The sequence below is a fragment of the Macaca fascicularis genome, chromosome 6, assembly GCF_037993035.2.
Source record: "Macaca fascicularis isolate 582-1 chromosome 6, T2T-MFA8v1.1".
Lineage (NCBI taxonomy): Eukaryota > Metazoa > Chordata > Mammalia > Primates > Cercopithecidae > Macaca > Macaca fascicularis.
The window spans coordinates 35,072,908-35,093,796 of NC_088380.1; the positions used below are offsets into that span (position 1 = coordinate 35,072,908).

At 40.7% G+C, this 20,889-nt stretch overlaps 1 protein-coding gene across 12 annotated transcripts in view; it reads left to right on the plus strand.

Annotated features, from left to right (window-relative positions):
* The window catches only part of RAI14 (retinoic acid induced 14), a 174,686-nt gene that overhangs the window by 120,712 nt on the left and 33,085 nt on the right, over positions 1–20,889 (plus strand). For all 12 annotated transcript variants that reach the window (XM_065546146.1, XM_073993273.1, XM_005556679.4 and 9 more), the window contains one exon: positions 15,812–15,900. In XM_065546146.1, the coding sequence (XP_065402218.1) occupies positions 15,812–15,900 (89 nt within the window). The remainder of the gene's footprint in view (positions 1–15,811; positions 15,901–20,889) is intronic.

Genomic DNA, 20,889 nt, shown 5'->3' on the forward strand with positions numbered 1-20,889 from the left:
CCCAAGTGTCAATCAATGGACCAATAGATAAAGAAAATGCAGTACCATATACACAATGGAATACTATTTGGCCATAATAAGAATGAAATCCTGTCATTTGCAGCAACATAGAGGGAACTGGGGGTTATTATGTTAAGTGAAATAAGATCAGCACAGAAAGATGCCACATGTTTTCACTAATATGTGGGAGCCAAAAAAAAAACCCAACAAAAACCTGATCTCAGCCGCGTGCAGTGGCTCATGCCTGTAATCCCAAAACTTTGGGAGACTGAAGCGGGTGGATCTGGATCTTCTGAGGTCAGGAGCTCGAGACCAGCCTGACCAACATGGTGAAACCCCATCTCTACTAAAAATACAAAACTAGCCAGGCATGGTGGTGCATGCCTGTAATCCCAGCTACTCAGGAAGCTGAGGCAGGAGAATTGCTTGAACCCGGGAGGCAGAGGTGGCAGTGAGCTGAGATCGTGCCACTGCACTCCAGACTGGGCAACAGAGCAAGACTCTGTCTCAAAAAAACAAAACAAAACAAAACAAAAAAAACCCTGATCTCATGAAGACAGAGAATAGAATGGTAGATATTAGAGCATGGGATGGGTGTGTGGTGTGGGTGGGCGGGGTGGGGTGCAGATAAAGAGAGTAGAAACATATCATTAGATCTACAAATGAATAAACCACACTATTGGATAGACTAGGGTGACTATAGTTAGCAACAATGTCTTTCCATTGCAAAGTATGTAGAAGAGAGGACTTTAAATGTTACCCACACAGAGAAATGATAAATATTCAAGGTGAAAGATATCCCAAATGCTGACCTGAATTACAATCTATGCATGTAACACATATTCACATGTACTCCATAATAAGTAAAATATTTTGTGTCAATTAAAATTTTTTAAACATATTTTTAAAAGGAAAAAATGACGGTGTGAAGTTTTTAACTTATTCTATGTTTAGAGCAGTGCTTCTCAAACTTGGATGTGTACACGGAATCAGCTGGGGATCTTGTAAAGGCAGCTTTTGATTCAGTAGGTTTGGAGTGGTGCCTGAGAGTTTGCATTTCTAATATGCTCCTGTTCCCCAGGCCACTCTTTGAGTTAGCCAAGACATAGGCTGTCAAAGTGTTATTTCAGCTACATCAGAATCTGGGTAGTACCCTGGCCGGGCATGGTGGCTCACGCCTGTAATCTCAGCACTTTGGGAGGCTGAGATGGGAGGATTGCTAGAGTCCAGGAGTTCGAGAATCTGGTTAGTACCCTGCTATTCCAGGCAGTGACCAGCATCCTGCTCACTGGGCCTGAGTTAGGAAGTAGCTAAGAGGTTTTTTTACTCTTCGCATCTCCACAGCTCCACTGCATTCTTGACCTATCTAAATGAAGAGGTAGGTGGGTTTGGTGGCTCACACCTGTAACCCCAGTTTGGGAGAATTGCTTGAGGCCAGGAGTTTGAGACCAGGCTGGGCAACAGAGTGAGACCCCATTTCTGTAAATTTTTTTTTTTTTTTTTTACAAAAAGAAAGGAAAAAAAAAAACCCTCTTAATGGTATAAATATGTTGGCATATAGACTTTTGAATGACATTTTGTGTCTTTAAAAGGAAAGCCCACACTTTTTAATTAGAAGTAAAAGCTTATGTAGAGACAAAGCTGAAGGATGTTTCTAATTTGTTTTGCATTCACTTTTTTATATTCCTTGAAGTGCAGATTTCAGCTGATACTTAACCAAAGGAACTCCCTCAGAGGGCTCACTGAGAAAGATCTACACGTTTTACATCTGGAAATTTTAGGTTGTAATTAAAATTCTCATCTCTTAAATTTTCCAGAAGATAATAAGTCTTGGCTAGGATGTAGAGAAATTGGAGCTCTCGTGAATTGCTGATAGAGATGTTAAATGGTACAGCAGCTTTAGAAAACAGGTTAGCAGTTCCTCAGAAAGTTCAATATAGTTGCCATGTAACTCAGCAATTCCACTCCTTGATATATACCCATTAGTATTGAAAAATGTGTCTACACTTGCTGAGAACAGCTTGGTCGTGGAGACACTAACCCAGCAGCGCTAGAGGAATTAAAGACACACACACAGAGATATAGAGTGTGGAGTGGGAAATCAGGGGTCTCACAGACTTCAGAGCTGAGAGCCTCAAACAGAGATTTACCCACATATTTATTGACAGCAAGCCAGTTCATAAGATTTACTAAAAGTATTCCTTACAGGAAGTAAAGGGATGGGCCAAAATAAAGGGATGGGTCAGGCTAGTTATCTGCAGCAGGAGCATGTCCTTAAGGCACAGATCGCTCATGCTGTTGTTTGTGGTTTAGGAATGCCTTTAAGCGGTTTTCCACCCTGGGCGGGCCAGGTGTTCGTCGCCCTCATTCCAGTAAAACCCACAACCTTCAGCGTGGGTGTCATGGCCATCACAAACATGTCCCAGTGCTGCAGAGATTTTGTTTATGGCCAGTTTTGGGGCCAGTTTGTGGCCAGATTTGGGGGCCTGTTCCCAACATAGCCCCCGTCTCTCTCTTTTTTTTTTTATCCAAAGTGATAAAAGCAAAGGCTTCTTTATCACAGTGAGCTGCTTCTCACAGGAGCCAGATTCTGCATCTAAAGACTATACAAATACAACACAGATTAAAAGCACAATCATCATTGAAATCACAGAGCTTCTACATGTTTTTGTCCATTTTTAATGGGTTACTAGCTGCTAATCTGTCTGCAGCTGCTTCAAGCACTCCAGTTCCTGGCATTGAGGCCAGGTGTGCCCGGGATGCTTTAAATGTTTGTTCTTTTTGTTTTGCAATATCCAAAGACAAATTTGTACAGTGTCCTTCTAGATGCTTTTTTATTCTTTCTCAAAATTTGATCTTATTAAGAGCTATTAATAGTTTCCTCAAATCCTTATGTTTAGCTCCTACAGTGGGCCATATCATTTGAGGTTGAGGTGCCACTATATCACCATGTTTCCATGGTAGGAAACATGGAACTCTTGCCGTATTTCTTATCTTTCTACCATCTGACCATTTTGTTCAGATCAGCTAAACATAGTGTGGCCGTGCATGCAGACTGAGAGGTACAATTCAAGCTAAACATTCCCTTAGGGGACCAATCAATAATAATTCCATAGGAATCGTTGTGCAGCACCTCTGCCTGTTCTGCAATGCAGTCTTCCCAAACAAGTACATTCACTATTTCTGGCCAGGTCCAATTCCGTTTACAAATCGGTTTTTGAGGGCGGTATGCCTCAATTATAGGAGCAGATTTATAATGGTAAATACTGAGATCAGAAAACATGCGTAACTGTGGTGTAGAGTGATTACATCCAGGCATTATTGCCAGCCAAGATTGATAAATATGCCCAATAAGTATAATTGTTCTCTGTGTCAGCCCTTGTTGAAGGAATTCTCATGGCAATGGTGATCACCGCTATCATAGATACCATTCAATTACTCACTGTGACTGGTTGTCCCACTTTCCTCAGGTTTTCTTCTGCCATCTGTGACAGCTTCTTGATGTGTTCCCAAGTAGGTGGCTGTGTTCGATGGCTGTTGCTCAGGACAGTTGGGGTCCTCCTCAGCATCAGTCCTGACATGGCTGCAACCCAGGGGTCCTTGGGATCCTCCCGGAATCTCTTCCTTGGCATCTGGCTCATGATAAGGTTTCAGGTGTCTTGATGGTATCCAAATTGGCTGCTGATTCTGGCCTGGAGAAACACAAGCATAACCTCCACCCCAAGTTATTATTTTACCTGTTTATGAAGTTTTTGTTATCGAATTTCTCCTCCAAACCAGTTGTTCTGCTTCTGTCTTTGCAGCTGGTTTCTGTAGATGCTGTTCAGCTGCTGATAACATCTGGCCTTTAGGCAGACTCAAAAAATTTAAAGTCAATAATGCAAGATTCAATTGCATATGGGGTGTTCTGTAGTCCCTGTTTCTCCCCTTTTGCTTTTGCAACTGCTGTTTCTGGGAGAGATTCATTCTTTCCACTATGGCTTGTCCTTGATAATTATATGGGATACCAGTAATGTGTTTAATATTCCATATAGAGAAAAATGTAGCTAGAGGTTGACTAGTATAGCCTGGGGCATTATCTGTTTTAATAGAAGCTGGAATGCCTATTACCACAAAACACTGGAAAAGGTGACGTTTAACACCGGCAGAAGATTCTCCTGATTGGCATGTAGCCCAGACAAAGGAAGAAAAGGTGTGCACACATACATGTACATAAGCTAGTCTCCCAAACGAGGGAAGATGTGTGACATCCATTTGCCAAAGAGAATTAGGTTCCAATCCTTGAGGATTAACTCCTCCTGGAAAAGATGAGGAATGCACCCTTTGGCAAGTTAGGCATTGCTGGATAATAGCTTTAGCTTCTTTCAGCATTTGTAGTTAATTGTGTGGAATGCACCACGTATGAAGAATCAGAAATCACATTAATGGGCGTATTAAAAGCAGTCAATACCTCAATTACAGCTACAAGCTCTGCTTTTTGAGCTGAAGTATAGGGTGTCTGAAAAACTTTACCTTTTGAGCCAGAATAAGAAGTTTTACCATTACTAGACCCATCTGTAAAGACATTTTCAGCACCTGCAATTGGTTTAAATTTAGTTATTCTAGGGAGGATCCAATTAGTTAATTTGAAAAATTGAAACAATTTCGTTTTAGGAAAATGATTATTGAGAATACCCACAAAGTCAGCTAAATGGGTTTGCCAAGTAAGACTATTTATAAAAACTTGCTGTATTTGTGCCTTCGTGAGAGGGACAATAATTTTTCCAGGATCATATCCATGTAGTTTAACAATCTGAGTTTTCCCATTTTCTATCATAGTAGTGATTTGATCCAAATAAGGAGTTAGAGTCCGTGAATTAGTATGTGGAAGAAAAAGCCACTCTACTAAGTCCTTCTCATGGACAATAACACCAGTAGGTGAATGCTGAGTTGGAAAAATTAGCAAATCTAGAGTCTTCTCTGGATCTATTCTATTTATTTGAGCTTTATGGACTTGCTTTTCGATTAGCTGCAGCTCTGCCTGAGCTGCTTTTGTTAATTGCCGAGGGCTAGTGAGACTAGGATCTCCTCTAAGGATAGAAAATAGATTATTCATGGCATAGGTAGGAATGCCTAGAACAAGTCGTATCCAATTAATGTCCCCTAGTAATTTTTGAAAGTCATTTAATGTTTTCAATTGATTCCTACGTATGGCTACTTTCTATGGCCATAGAAAGTAGTGTCATTTAGTAAGGTCCCCATAAGTTGTATAACTGAATTAATGGCTCTTAAATCAGTTAACATTCTCCATTTACCTGATTTTTTCTTAATAACAAAGACTGGAGAATTTCAGCGGGAAAATGTTGGAGCTATGCGTCCTTTTTCTAATTGTTCATTAGCAAAGTCCTCTACAGCCTCCAGTTTCTCTTTACTTCGCAGCCATTTTTCTATCCACATTGGCTTATCTGTTAACCATTTTAAAGGTATAGGTTCTGGAGGCTTAAAAATGGCCACCATCAAAAATGATATCCTAAACCTTGGCGGGAACTTTGTCTTTCTGCTTGAAGCAGTTCCTTCAAACCTTGCAAATTTTTTCCTAGTCCCATACCAGGGACATACCCCATTTCCTGCATCATATGTTGACTTTGAGGGCTGTATAATTGTTCTGGAATCAGAACTTGTTCTCCCCATTGTTGTAATAAATCTCTTCCCCATAAATTTATAGGTACAGAAGTTATAATTGGTTGAATAGTCCCAGGTTGTCCATTGGGCCCTTCACAGTGCAAAATATAACTACTTTGATATACTTCAGGGGCTTTCCCAACTCCAACTATGTTAAATTGAGTGGGTTGAACTGACCACGTGGACAGCCAGTGCTGTAGAGAAATGGTTAAAATGTCTGCTCTTGTATCTACCAAACCTTTAAATTTCTTTCCCTGAATAGTTATTTCACAGGTAGGATGTTTGTCAGTCATTCTATTCACCCAATAAACTGCTTTGCCTTGTTTATTTGTGCTTCCAAATCCTCCTGTTCATTTAATTTCACTTTTCCTCATTTCCACATATGGCACAATGAGGAGCTGTGCTATGCGCTCTCCTGGCTCTGCTTTCCAGGGAACAGAAGTAGATATAACAATTTGAGTTTCCGCATTGTAATCTGAATCAATGACTCCTGTTTGCATTTGTACCCCTTTTAAATTTAAACTAGACCTTCCTAGAAGTAATCCTATTGTACCCACTGGCAAGGGTCCATAGACTCCTGTTGGAACCTTTTGCAGGGGTTCCCCAGGCAGAAGGCTCACAGCTTTTGTGCAGCATAAATCTACTGTGGCACTACTGGCTGTGGCGAGGGACAGACATTGTACAGGGGTGAGGGAATGGCCTGAACCAGAAATACCCCGGTTTGGAATGGGGCCCGGGATGGGCCCCTTACGGTGTTTCCCAAATTTAAAAGGAAATGGCTCAAATGTAGCTATAATATTTCCCTGTTGATCTGGGGAGTGTATCCTAACAGGGAACTGCCAGGCCTCTAAACCACCCTCTCATCTAGCTTGCTGAATTCCTGTCTTGAGTAGAACTGAGAGCGGTCACTCGAGGCGCTGCTCAAACAGTCACTGGGGCAACTACTTTTTGCCCAGTGTCCTCTGGAAATGAAAGATCTGGAGGGTCAGGCCACTCTTTTTCTTCAAAATAAGGAGGGGGTGCAGAAGGGTAGGGATGAACCTCTTCCTCCTCTGCCACTTTAGCTTTAGCTGGCAAACAAACCTTTTCTGTTACTTCTTCTGTTACTTCATTATACTCTCCTTCCTCCTCATCATTAGTGTGAAAAGGTTCCAAGGTGGAACGAACCAGAGCCCACACTTGTCCAATTGTTACCCTGATGCTTCCAAGCTCCCCTTCTTAGTCACCACAGGAATTGCTTAAAAGAGTACTCGGGTGTCCTCCAGCTTAGCTCCACATTTTCCAACTGTCGCTCCAGTGACCCTTCAACCTGGATTTGAGCCTCCACGTTGGGCACCACTTGCTGAGACCAGCTTGGTCGTGGAGACCATAACCCAGCGGTACTAGAGGAATCAAAGACACACACACAGAAATACAGAGTGTGGAGCGGGAAATCAGGGGTCTCACAGCCTTCAGAGCTGAGAGCCTCAAACAGAGATTTACCCACATATTTATTGACAGCAAACCAGTCACAAGATTTGCTACAAGTATTCCTTATGGGAAATAAAGGGATGGGCTGAAATAAAGGGATGGGTCTGGCTAGTTATCTGCAGCAGGAGCATGTCCTTAAGGCACATATTGCTCATGCCATTTGTTCAGGAACGTCTTTAAGCGGTTTTCCACCCTGGGTGGGCCAGGTGTTCCTTGCCTTCATTCTGGTAAACCCACAACCTTCAGCATGGGCGTCATGGCCATCATGAACATGTCACAGTGCTGCAGAGATTTTGTTTATGGCCAGTTTTGGAGCCAGTTTATGGCCAAATTTGGGGGCCTGTTCCCAATGGCCATATGACTCAGCAATTCCGCTCCTCAGTATGTACCCATTAGTATTGAAAAATGTGTATACACAACCACTCGTACGTGAATGTTGAGGCAGTGATAATAATCCCCAGTAAAAACAACTGAAATGTCCAACAGATAATGAATAGATAAACAAAATATAGCATATCCATACAATGAAATATTATTAAGGAAGGAATGAAGTACTAATGCATACTGCAACATGGAGGAACCTTGAAAACATGCTAAATGAGAGAAACCAGACACAAAGGACAATGTATTATACGATCCCATCTTTAAAATGAAATGTCCAGAATAGGCAAATCCATAGAAACTGCAAGTAGATTTGTGGTTTCCTGGGAGTTGGGAAAGTAGGGAAATGGGGAGCGACTGCTAATGGATAAGGGATTTTTTTTGGGAGGAGATGATGCAAATGTTCTAGAATTAGATAATGACGTTGGTTGCCAGCTTTGTGAATATACTAAAAGCAACTTAATTGTGCATTTTAAAAATGGTGATTTTTATGGTACGTGGATTATAACTCAATATAAAGATTAAATTCTCTTTTTATTTTGTTTTTTGGTCTTTGTTTAATTTGTTTTTATAGAATTATGTTTTTAGTATATACATTGCCTTTAATGGTTTATTACAGAGTTTCTTAACCTGGGTACTACTGATTTTTTTTTTTTTTTTCCTAGACAGGGTCTCACTGTCACCCAGGCTAGAGTGCAGTGGTAGTGTGATCACAGCTTACTATAGCTTCTACCTCCCAGGCTCAAGCTATCCTCCCGCCTTAGCCTCCCGAGTAGTTGGGACTACAAGCATGTGCTACCAGACCTGGCTAATTTTTAAATTTTTTTTTTGTAAAGACAGGATTTGGCCATGTTGTTCAGGCTGGTCTTGAACTCCTGGGCTCAAGCAGTCTGCCCCCCTCCACCTCCCAAAGTGCTGGGTTGCAGGCATGAGCCACCACACCCAGCCCACTACTGATATTTTAGTCTGGATAGACAATTTGTAGTTGTGGGGACCTATCTTGTGCATTGTAGAGATGGTCAGCAGCATCTCTGGCCTCTGCAGATCAGATGCCAATAGAATCTCCCTTCTCTCCCTCTTCCCTAGTCCATAATAAAAAATGTCTCCAGACATTGCCAAATATTCCAAGGACAAGGGTGCAAAAGCACCCCCAGTTGAAACCATTGGTTCTCTTTAGTCTTCCTGCTGAAAGTCGAGCTCCATAAAGGCAGGAACTTTGTTTTATTCATTATTGTTTCCTTAGAACCATGTCTCACACATAGATACCCTAATGTTATAGTAAATATATGAATGAATACTTTTAGCTATAGAAGTAGCAGTACTTGTAAAAATATACAACTATAGAAATATCAAAATGATACGATACTTGAGTTAATTCCAATGCCTTAGAATTAACATTGTTAAGAATACCATGTTTGGCTGGGTATGGTAGCTCACGCCTGTAATCCCAGCACTTTGGGAGGCCGAGGCAGGTGGATCACTTGAGGTCAGGAGTTCAAGACCAGCCTGGCCAAAATGGTGAAACCCCATCTCTGCCAAAACACAAAAATTAGTCAGGCATGGTGGTGCACACCTGTAATCCCGGCTACTAGGGAGGCTTAGGCACAAGAATCACTTAAACTCAGGAAGTGGAAGTTTCAGTGAGCCAAGATTGAGTCACTGCACTCTAGCCTGGGCGACAGAGTGAGACTCCACCTCAAAACAGAAACAAAAACAAAAAACAGTATGTTTAAAGAGGATAGGTAAGTTTTATCAACTTACTGCCCTCGCCCCCTACCCCATCCTAATCTGTAAGTTCTCTTTATTTAGAGTTGCCAGCTATCCAGGACACAGGCCATCAGAGGGCACCAGTCATGCTCTTAATGAGTCATGTGCTGGCCTTGGGCACCATCTGCTTCCTAAGCCTGAGATGACCCCACAGATGACTGCCTGCTGTCTAGATAGAGAGCCCCAGCCTGTGAGGATGCTGACATTTATCAGTCACCGCATACATGAGAAGGGAAATCTACTCACCGTCATCTACATATCAGGTTCTGCCACTGGCTGGTCATGTTTTTCTACCCAAAAGAACGTAACTTTCCACTTGAGTATCTTATTCAAAGTTTGCTGTGCTTCTGGTTCACATTCCGAGGCTAAATGTTAATGACTTGCTGCTGCCAAACCCTGCTTTGGGGATGATCACTTCTGTGAGAGGTGCCAGAACGTCAGCTTCTCAAGTGTGGGCGTTAGACAAGGCTTGTCTTGGGTGGTTTATTGTGGTTTGCTACTTGTCTACGACTTTGTTCCCAAGTTTCCATTCAATGGAAACACACATAGCTTTTGCCCCTCCTTTCCCCTCTTCGTTTTTTAAGCAGTGGTGGTTCTGATTTAACTTTTGCTACTGTGTCCTTTGTGAACATTGAAACAATTCCTTTTAGCAAGCAACATGTCACAGACTCTGTGCCGTGCTTTGTGTTGGTGAGGATACAATAATTGGTGGCATGTTTTGAGTGTTTATTTCCCACTTCACACTTTACAAAGTGCTTTTGTACGTAATTCCTGTATACCTCACAACACATTTTACTGACATGGAAATGGAGATAGAGCCTAATAAGTAAGGAAGCATAGATTCAAACCCAGATAGTCTGAGTCCTTAAGGTTACCAGCACTACCTCCCTAATATCCTGCTTCTTGTTATACTTTATCATCTGACTAGATGTTTTTGTCCCTCTTCTAAGCTTTGATAAAGCTATAAGGTTGGAAGCTTTAATTTTTCAAAATCACAGACATTAGGAATAAGAACCAGAGTCCCTGAAATTAAAACGTTAAGATGACTTGATATTCAAATTAGATACAGAAAAGAAGTTAGTAGTGTGGTTTTCCCACCCTGTTCTTCTGTACATTGGTGTTTATTCCACTCCTGATTAATAGCTGCCTCTAGGTGTAGGGTTGGAGAGTGAGACAAAAAGGAGGCAGGGGTCCTATTTCTAGGAGCTTCCGTTCTCTCTGAGGGGAATAAACTAAGTGAGGTTGCTCTTTCAGTTGGTTGTTCAAGTGTAAGATGCCCAGATTGAATATATAAGTGCTTTCATAATATACAGGAGATGGGTTGGTAGGGAATCGTCAACAGTCACTTCGTTGTCTGATTTGTGCCTATTTCTTCTGCATTTGCGCACCTTTCATACGAACAGGACAAAGCTGACCATTTTGGTTTTCTTTTATGTGATAACTCATTGAGCAAACTCTTTCAGGTTATAGATGCTACATTCCAAGTTAAGTAGTAAAATGATTTTCTGACTAAAATTATGGCAATGATTCATTACTGTATTATATAAAAAGTAAGATATTTTAAAGAGAGCAAGCAATAGAGATCAAAATGACTTTCTTGATAGTTATGCTTTCTTATTTTGCATTTTTTTCTAAACCTAGCCTGCACATTTTTAATAGTAGAATATGGTACAATATATATAACATGTATAGTGTGTATATGGGTGTGTGTGTATATATACATAGTATATAGTATAGAATATTTAGTAAATTTTATTTTACTTCTAACTCGTTACTGAAGAACCCTCATTATTACACAGGATATGCCCACAGAACTTATTGAGAATTTCCCAGTTGTAGACCACAATTCTAGTATGTACTTCAATGAGTAATATGTCAGTGACTCTGATAAAATTAAGTAATTCCTTTAGAGTCTGCATCAAGTAGAATGAATGAAACCTTAGCATGATGGGAGGGTTCAGGAGCTGATACATTTTTGTATTTTCTGAGAGTCTTAATTACATTTTACAAATTACATGGATGGTTGAGTTGGTAAGAAGTATGTGAATTTTGATGGCTTTTTAATTTTGTTTTTGTAGCAGTTGTTTGTATCCATGTGTGTTGGTGCCCATATGTATTGTTGGGGGTTTAATTATTCTCTCAAAACCAAGTTTACCGTAAAAAGTTTGAATTTTAGTATTTCTTTATTGAGTAGTGGGACATTCCAGACTGTGTGCTGGCTTTTTCTAAAGTCATTTGTTTTTCTTACCTGTGGAGAGGTATATTCTTCAACCCTTTAAACAGGTTTCTACTTTGGCCTAAGACCACATTAGAAAACTTTTTTGAAGTCACTTACTATATGCCATATAATTAAAAAGTTATATGGTATATTCTCTCATTACATTTTAGCCACAATGCCCATATGTTAAATAAGCAAACAAACTATATGTGGCAATTAAAACTTGAAAAGGATAGCCTGAATTGGCTCTTAGAAATGTTTAATCAGATAATATCCACTAGAACTTAACAGTTCATCCTGTGGATCATCACACACAAAATACCCAACCCTGCTGTAATTCAGGGTTCTAGCAGGAATAGGTAGCATCAAATAGGATAATTGATGAGAACTTAAGAAAGGAACTATTTACAAATATGTGGCCAGGTTAAGGGAAACCAGTAAGGTTGGGAAGGCCGCCCAGGATTCTAGCAACAGTGAGTATCTATTTCTACTCTTGACGTGAAGGGGCAAGGAGGGAGAGCTGCAGCTGTGGCTTTGGGAGAGCCGGCCTGGCAGAGCTGTAGTCTTCACAGAGGAAGGCAGCCACTGCTGAGATGTGGCCAGGGGAGGAGGGGAGGAGATGATGCCCTGAACCCCATTGTCATTCTCACTGGGCAAGCCCAGCCAGGAGCCAAAACACAGGGCAGCCCATTGGATACAGTTCATTAGGGGACTGCCTCTGGGCAGAGGGTAGACCTGGAGGGGCAGAGAGAGCACACAGCATTAGTGACTATCTCCCCAAGAGCAGACTCACAGACTGTGTTTCCTGGCTTTGCTTCCATTTGCCAGAAGTGCATACCCAGTGAGAGGAATGATGATACACAGTGGAGCTCCTTGTCTGGAGAAATGGATCATACACTTCTAGCTACAATGATCAGTTTTCCCCTTTCCTGCTTTTCATGATCATTCCTATGCCTGTGTGTTTTAGAAAGCAGAGCAGAAGCTTTCATGTAACATCAGAACACAGCAAACACCTGGATGTTAGAGTTTTCTTGCAGAAACACCTTGAAATAATGTTAAACTGAATTACATGAACTAGCAATGGTTTTACTAGCAAAAAATATGGTATTAGATACATGCAGTGTAAAATCAAAGCCAAGACTATCCTTACAGAATGAGCTGTTTCTAGTTATTTCTATTTGTTTGTACTTTGTCCGTTTTATCTGTAAGAGCAGTTAAGTGATGCAGCTTTAGGTAAAATACATGAAGCCAAAACAATGAATTTGGAAAATTCTGTCATTCTATTTTCTCAGCAGGATGCAAGCATTCTGCAGGATAATAGTTGGAAAGTCCCCAGAATAGAGAAAAAAAGTCACTTACTGATCTAAACTCTCAATGGGAGAGGCAGGACAAAATAAAATCTCTCACTATCACACACAATTTATTAAAACATATGCAATGAAGCTTTAACTAACTGGATCCCTCAATAAAATGTGTTTCAGCCATCAAATATGTCAATTCAGGTTGATATCAGGGATTTTCTTTTAAAAAGCTGTGTCTAAGAAAATTCTGCTCTGGGAATGGAAATTGAGCGCAGCTTCCTAACACCTCACTTCTGCCTTGTGTTGATCGGGGGCCTTCCAAGTGATGATCCTGAAACTCTGCATTTCCCAGATCATTTGTAGAATATCATATCACGTTCAACAGACTGCATTTACCAATGTACAGGAGTGGCCTATAATAATGTTTCACTGGCAGATGGTCTGCAGTTCCAACCACCCATACATAGACTATGTAATGCAGAGGTAATCCAAGGAGCCTCAGAGTAGAAAAAAATAAAAATATCACATGGGGAAGGGGTTAGTAACTAAAAGGGGCACATGGAGAACTTCTGGGGTGCCAGCAGGAGGGTTTTGGGGTCTCTGACCACATTGTTTCTTGATTCGTATGAAAGAAAAATATTTCATTTGCGAAAATTTAGCAAGCGATACAATTATATGTGTAGCTTTCTTTACATGTTATATTTCAATCAAAAGTTAAATATAGATAAATATAATTGATTGATTGGGGTGTGTGTATATGTACATGTGCAGTAGACACTTCCTGGTATGTTTATCTTTAGAATGGGATATGGCTACTCTCTTATTTAGATACTTTTGATTTAGTTTTTAGGAGATGGCATAGTGAACAGCTTACAAACAAACACAAAGACATTAAGAAGCTAAACATTAATCAATTTTAGGGCTTAGTAATCCAGGGTCATTTCAATTAGTATCCCTAAACATACAATTCAATAATTGAAGAGACTCCATATTCCCAAGAGCAATTAATTATGTTACATGTACTATTCCTAAGGCTGGGAAACTTTTAGAAACCTTCCACCAAGATTAATAATAACCTTACTGCTTAAAAGTGAACTTACTGTAAAATGAAGCTATCCCAACAATGTTGAGAAGTGGAGTAATTTATTGCACTCCCAATATAGTTTGGTTAAGCTATATTGAATCAGAAATTCCATTTAAACAAGTCACTATGGCCAGGCATGGTGGCTCATGCCTGTAATCCCAGCACTTTGGGAGACTGAGGTGGGTGGATCACCTGAGGTCAGGAGTTTGAGACCAGCCTGGCTAACATGGTGAAACCCCATCTCTCCTAAAAATACAAAAATCAACTTGGTGTGGTAGCACACGCCCATAATCCCAGCTGTTCGGGAGGCTGAGGGAGGAGAATCACTTGAACCTGGGAGGCGGTGTTTGCAGAGAGCCAAGATTGTGCCACTGCACTCCAGCCTAGGCAACAGAATGAGACTCCATCTCAAACAATATAAAAAAATGAAAAGTCACTACATTCCCAAATTATTGCATGCAAAGTTTTACTGTAATGTGAAATCACTTATAAAATAAATTGTGACTGTAAATAGATATTACACATAGATTGCTGCACAAATACAGAAGTAGTTGCAGTGAGTAGAGACAGGTAAGCTAAAATAATTAAACATTAGAGCCAAAGGAACCATTAGAAATTATTTGACTTGATCCCCAGCCTTTACAATGGAGGAAATTTAGGTGCAGAGAGGTTAAAATGACTTCCCAAAACACACAGATCATTATGTTATGGCTGATTTGCAATGAGTACTGAAGTATTCCTATTTGTTGATATGTCCCCCTCACTCAGCCAAGTTATTAAGAGAAGAAGTCTGGAATCAGACCAACTTGGGTTTAAATATCAGCTATCGGACTTTCCAGCTATCGGACTTTTCATGTTACCCTGGATTTCAATGACAGATCCTACCCAATGAGAAAATATTATCTGGACATTAATTCAGAGGTACAGACACTAAGAGACTTCATGAGAGGTATCCTGAGGTCACATCCCTAAAAGAGGACTGAGGCAGGGGAAGAACTAGAAGACTCATTAACCTCTCTACAGGATGGAAACTGAGAGAAGGGAAACTTGCCCAGATTTTGCAGCCATCTTGGCCTCTGGGCCTGACCACCCTGTGGAATTGTACTTTGCTTCTTTCTGCATGCAAAAGTGCCCTTCATCCCAGGACATGCAGGGATGATTGATTTCGCATTTGGATATTATCCCTTCCTCTAATGCCCAATCTAAACATGCTGATCATGGTTCGTGCTCCCAAGTTTCATTGAGTTCTGGAGTCTTAATGGTGGGCCTTCTCTAATGCTGTTTGCACTAGAGTGTAGACACCTGCCATCTAATGAAGAAAGTAATAGAACTCACCTTTAAAGAGCTGTCTTAGGAATGAAAAACAATGCATAAAAGTGTGTAGTCAGATGCTTGACCCACATTAGACACTTATCAAATATTGCATGCAACTATTGTTACTCAGATACAACATAACAGTGGGCATTGAGTTGTCCAAGAACCTTGGCCACTCTGACTTAGACAAGATTTTTTTTTTAGAGCATATCACTTTAAAATGGTGAAATAGCTGTGGTGAAAACACTAGACAATAGGAAAACATTGATAAAGACGTATTACTTAGAAATTCAATCTAGTTGGGACTTTCTAATTTGTTTCATCAAGAGATAAATATATGACTGAATCTTACTTTTTTCAAGCCTGGTCTTTGGGGCTGGAAGATCAAACTCCTGCTCCATTATTTAACTACAGCTGTCAATGAGAAAATTCTCAGACCATCCTGAGCCTCTGTTTCCTCCTCTTCAAAATGAGATTGATAATAATGTGTAGTCAGTGGGTGTTTGTGGAGCTCAAGGAAGAGAAATTGTACATGAAATGGCAGGGAAAAAAATTTGTTGGAGATGAACATTAAAGAGTAGAAATCTCAAGGAGATTGTGTTTACTTCTTTCCAGTTTCCATCTTGCTGCTGCAAAAGGACACGTGGAATGCCTCAGGGTCATGGTTACACATGGTGTGGATGTGACAGCCCAAGATACTACCGGTATGTGGTTTTTAATCTCTTAAGTCAGCAGGCCAGCACTAGATTAGGTATCAAAAGGTGATACATATTCATTATGGAAAATTTAAGGCCAGGTGTGGTAACTCACCCTATAATTACAGCACTGTTGGAGGCTGAGGTAGGTGGATCACTTGAGGCCAGGAGTTCGAGGCCAAATTGGCCAACATGGTGAAACCCCATCTCTACTAAAAATACAAAAATATGTAGCCAGGCATGGTGGCATGCACCTGTAATTCTGGCTACTCAGGAGGTTGAGGCACGAGAATCGCTGGAATCCTGGAGGCGGAGGTTGCAGTGAGCCAAGATTGTGCCACTGCACTCCAGGCTGGGCAACAGAGCAACACTGTCTCTGAAAAAAAAAAAAAAAAGAAAGAAAAAATTAGAGTCTACAGATAAAATTTAGAGTCCAAAAGAAGAAAAGAGAATCACCCCCAATAACTAGACTCTGACATGGGTTCGTTGTGTAGCCTACTTCCGTGTTTTCATCTTTCATGTGGTTAGTCAACTAGAGACTGTATGCTTCTTATCCTCATTTTTTATATTATTTTCTAAGATTGTATGTACAGACCAAGGAATAGTCCCTAATTTCTGTTTTTATGAATCATAGTGTGAGGTGACGAGTGAGTTACTCAGGAGCTCATTTCATCAACTGAGATAGGCTCTGTAGATGGAAGCCTTGATCTTCATCTGACCAGCTGCCCACGATTCTCACCCCTTTCTGTACTTCAGGGCATCCAGTTCACCTGGGAACTTGAAGGAAGGGAAAAGAGAAGAATAAACAGTACACACACAGGCGTGCACACACACACACATACACACAAATATATATACCTACACTTTACCCTCTGAGATTCAGATTCCATTGTCTGGATGTTGCCAGTCAACTGGTATTTTTTTTTAAAGCTCCCTGGGTGATTCTAATGTGAAGCCATTGTTGACAAATGATGAACAAGGCAAATGGAGACAAAAGGTAGCTAGTCTTATCTTGTCCTATAAGAAGGAACCCCTGGGGTGTCCAGCCTGAGATTCTGCCCCTGCTGGCCACCTCAAAGGACCAAAGTAACCACTGATGGTTTTTCATTTTTCTATTGTACTCAAGAATTTTTGGCTTCTAATAGGTTTTTATTAGTGTTTACTGGGATACAAAATCAACCTAACTCCATTGCCTTTATCACGGGTTTTCACGAATCTGTAATGGATCTCTTTCTTTTCTCCCACCGCCAAAATTGGCCTCTTCAGACTAGTCATCTTGGGGGATCAGCCAGGTATTGCAGGAATGCTATTATTACTCAAAATATGGTTGGGAACAGGTTTAGAATTGTTTTCGTTGTGTGAGGACTTAAAAAAAAGAATCTCAGTGATTGGGAATCTTTATCCTTTGAGAATAGGGTTTTCTTTAGGGCAAATCTAAGAGCCTAAAAAAATTTGATGTCAAGTCAGGTAAATAATGTGTCAAACTGGTAAAACCATTTTTGGTCAAAAATAGGGAGTGATTGAAATAACAGAACGATTTTTCTGAGCAGTTCCACAGAAAGTTCCAAAAATATTTTGAGAAATGGCAACATCAATATAGGGGGATAAGTGGTTTCCTTAAGTGACTGCCTTGAGGAAAATACTAATTTATGTTGTTCCTATTAAAGTGATCTTTAATCTCAAGACTCAGTCATTGTGTTTGCTTTTAAAGTTCATTGTCATTGCTCTTAAAGTTATGCCATAAAACCACATGGTGCAGTAGGATTTGTTAAAATACCCCTAATGAGATGTATGTCCTCTTAAGTAGGGGAAGTTTCCCTCTAAGAAACCCATAATCTGAAAGCATTAGCTCAGAGTGAATAAACTGGTGCTGTCACATAGTTTTGTTTCATTGTACTTGATGTTAAGAAATAGATTAGACAGGACTGTAGTTATTTTCAGCATAACCAAAATCTTCCCTCACCTCTTTTTATTGTAGGGAAAAATAAGTTGTGTGTGTGTGTGTGTGTGTTTTGTTTTGAGATGGAGTCTGGCTCTGTTGCCAAGGTTGGAGTACACTGGCACGATCTCTGCTCCCTGCAACTTCCGCATCCCAGGTTCAAGCGACTCTCCTGCCTCAGCCTCCTAAGTAGCTGGGATTACAGGCACCCACCACCATGCCTGGCTAATTTTTGTATTTTTAGAAGAGATGGGGTTTCACCATCTTGGCCAGGCTGGTCCTGAACTCCTGACATCAGATGATCCACCCACCTCAGCCTCCCAACGTGCTGGGATTATAGGCATGAGCCACCACGCCCAGCCAGAGTAAGTTATTTTTAATACATGCTCATTGTAGAAAAGTTAAGAAATACAGTAAACTATAAAGAAGAAGATAACTCAAGTTCCTACTCCTATCAGAAAAAAAAAAAATTCTATTTTGTTGTATTTCCTTCCAGATTTTCCCAATATATTTTTACATGCCTGAGATCACATTATACAATAAATTCTATATCCTGCATTTTAATTTAAGAAATATCCCACCAGTTTCATTTCCCGAATTAAAGGCTCTTAAGAAGCATAGTTCTTTGTGGCCTCATAACACCCTGTGGGTAGAGCTCGTATTTATCACCAGAGCCCTCACCCAGTTCCTGAGAGGCTGGTACGGTGCTGGGCAGGAAGACCTGGATGCCCCAGGGCAGTGCCCACTTCCTGCAGACTAAGATGGAACCACTCTCTAAGAGCAACACTGGAGGGAGTGCTGCAGACACAGCCTGGATATTTCCCGGGATTGGCCAGTGGGAACCAATTGAAATTGGTGGAATCCACAGCACTTTGGGGTCACAGGACATTGTCCGAACATTCCGTGGGTTGAAGATGGCTCAGAGCTTCCGTCACTTCCTTCTCCCCTGACATTTTTAGCCATGATGCCAGCACTTCGCTCCTTGGGCTTCATTGTTTTACTTTGTTCTGAATGAGGTACCAGCTTCTTCCCATGATTTCTTGAAAGCATGCAAAGAGAACACAGGAACAAAAGAAGAAGAACACTGCATGGAAAAAAGCGCATCTTGAAAAACACTTCTCATTTTTTTTCTGTCCCAATAAACAGGTTAAATTGTAATGGCTTTTATTTCCCATGCCTGTGTCTTACCTGTTGGCTATAATACCCACCTGCTCACTCTCCCTCTTAAGAAAGCATATCTGAATACAAGGGAAGGATGAGGTTACATGAGTAACAGTGCTTAGTGGTCATCACTAGTCCTAAACATGTGTTGTGGTGGTTAAGGGATGAATTAAATGGCTTAACTTTTACAGGTATTGTCTTTTCACTGAACCTACCTTAAGTTTTGCCACTTTATTACTGAGATGCAGTCACCTTCAATCTCAAGACCCTGTGAGAACTGGTACAAAGATCTGTTACCATAAATCCTGCCCTGTAGAATTTTTGAAAAAAACAAAACACACACACACACACACACACACACACACACAAAACCATCTTTCAAAATCTATTACACTGGCTCTTTTTATTCTTTTTATCTGTGATTAATGTCTTCAGGATGGTCAAATTGGTATAATTTCCTACTTTTTAAACTTTTGACTGAATTTAAGTTATAGAAGCAAGAATCTGTTAGCATTTTAAAAAGCTGTTTTTCTACATGAAATGCTTGGAAATCTGAGAATTTTTATGGATGCTTTACAAGCAATTTTAAGAGCAAAACGCTGTCAGAAGATAAGGCCTTGGATGTAGTTCTGGTGCAACATCGACAGTCATGTCATTTTATATAGCCTTGGAGGTTTGAGGCTTAAGTGAGATGGTTGGTGTGGGCATCTTGGCAGCGTCAGGCTAACATAAGTGCTCACTGCATTTCCCTACTGTATTATCATGATTATAGCTACTCCAGCCAGATCATCTTTATTATCTTGTATACATTGGGCTTTTGAAAGGTTTTACATCTTTTTTCTTTTTAAAGGTTTTCAGTGACCACACCTACAAATCAAAAAAGAAAATCCAAAGGAAAGACTCCAGAACATGACTTAGGTTTTTGATTTTTGGGTTTTCCCCAAATTCCCTTTTTTGTTTTGTTTTGTGTTTGTTTGTTTGTTTGTTTGTTTTTGAGATGGAGTCTCGCTCTGTTGCCTAGACTGGAGTGCAATGGCTTGATCTCGGCTCACTGCAACCTCTGCCTTCCGGGTTCAAGTGATTCTCCTGCCTCAGCTTCCCAAGTAGCTGGGATTACAGGTGTCTGTCACCTCGCCTAATTTTTTGTATTTTTAGTAGAGACGGAGTTTCACGTGTTGGCCAAGCTGATCTCAAACTCCTAACCTTAAGTGATCTGCCCACCTCGGCCTCCTAAAGTTCTGGGATTTCAGGTGTGAGTCACCACGCACGGCCTCCTCCCATTCCTTAATTGCTAGTTTGCCAACTAGCCCACAGGCATATAGTGACCAGATGGGAAAATCAGCGGTCAGGCTCGCTGGACCATCTCTGAACTAGACTCACATTATTTGTCTGGCATTTTTCATTGCAGTAAGAATAGGCAATTATATCTGTTTCTTTAGAAAACACTTCTCCTAGGCAAATAGTAAAATTGACTCCTAGTCTTTTTTTTTTTTTTTTTAAGTTTGCATTTAGCACCCTGGAGTATGAGATAGAATTAAATAGAAGCATTACCACAGGCACTAGCTTCCAGACTCCCTTTATTAACAAGCATATGCATCGGATACTATGTGATAGAGTTTCTAAATAAGAGGGGCTTAAACAAGATAGCATTGTATCCCGCTCAGGTGAGTCCACACTGGTATGGCAGCTCTGCCTGGGCCCCTTCACCTTGTTGCTCTCCCATCTACGGTATTACTGGGTCCCAGGGGTCCAGGATGACTCCCCAGAACCTGTGTCCCATCAGCAGTAAGGGAAAGGCAAGTGTGGCCCACACACTGCACCTGCACATTTCCACCCAGATCTGATGCACAGGGAATGTGGTCCATAGCCATATCTGGCTTTATGGGGAGCTGGGGACT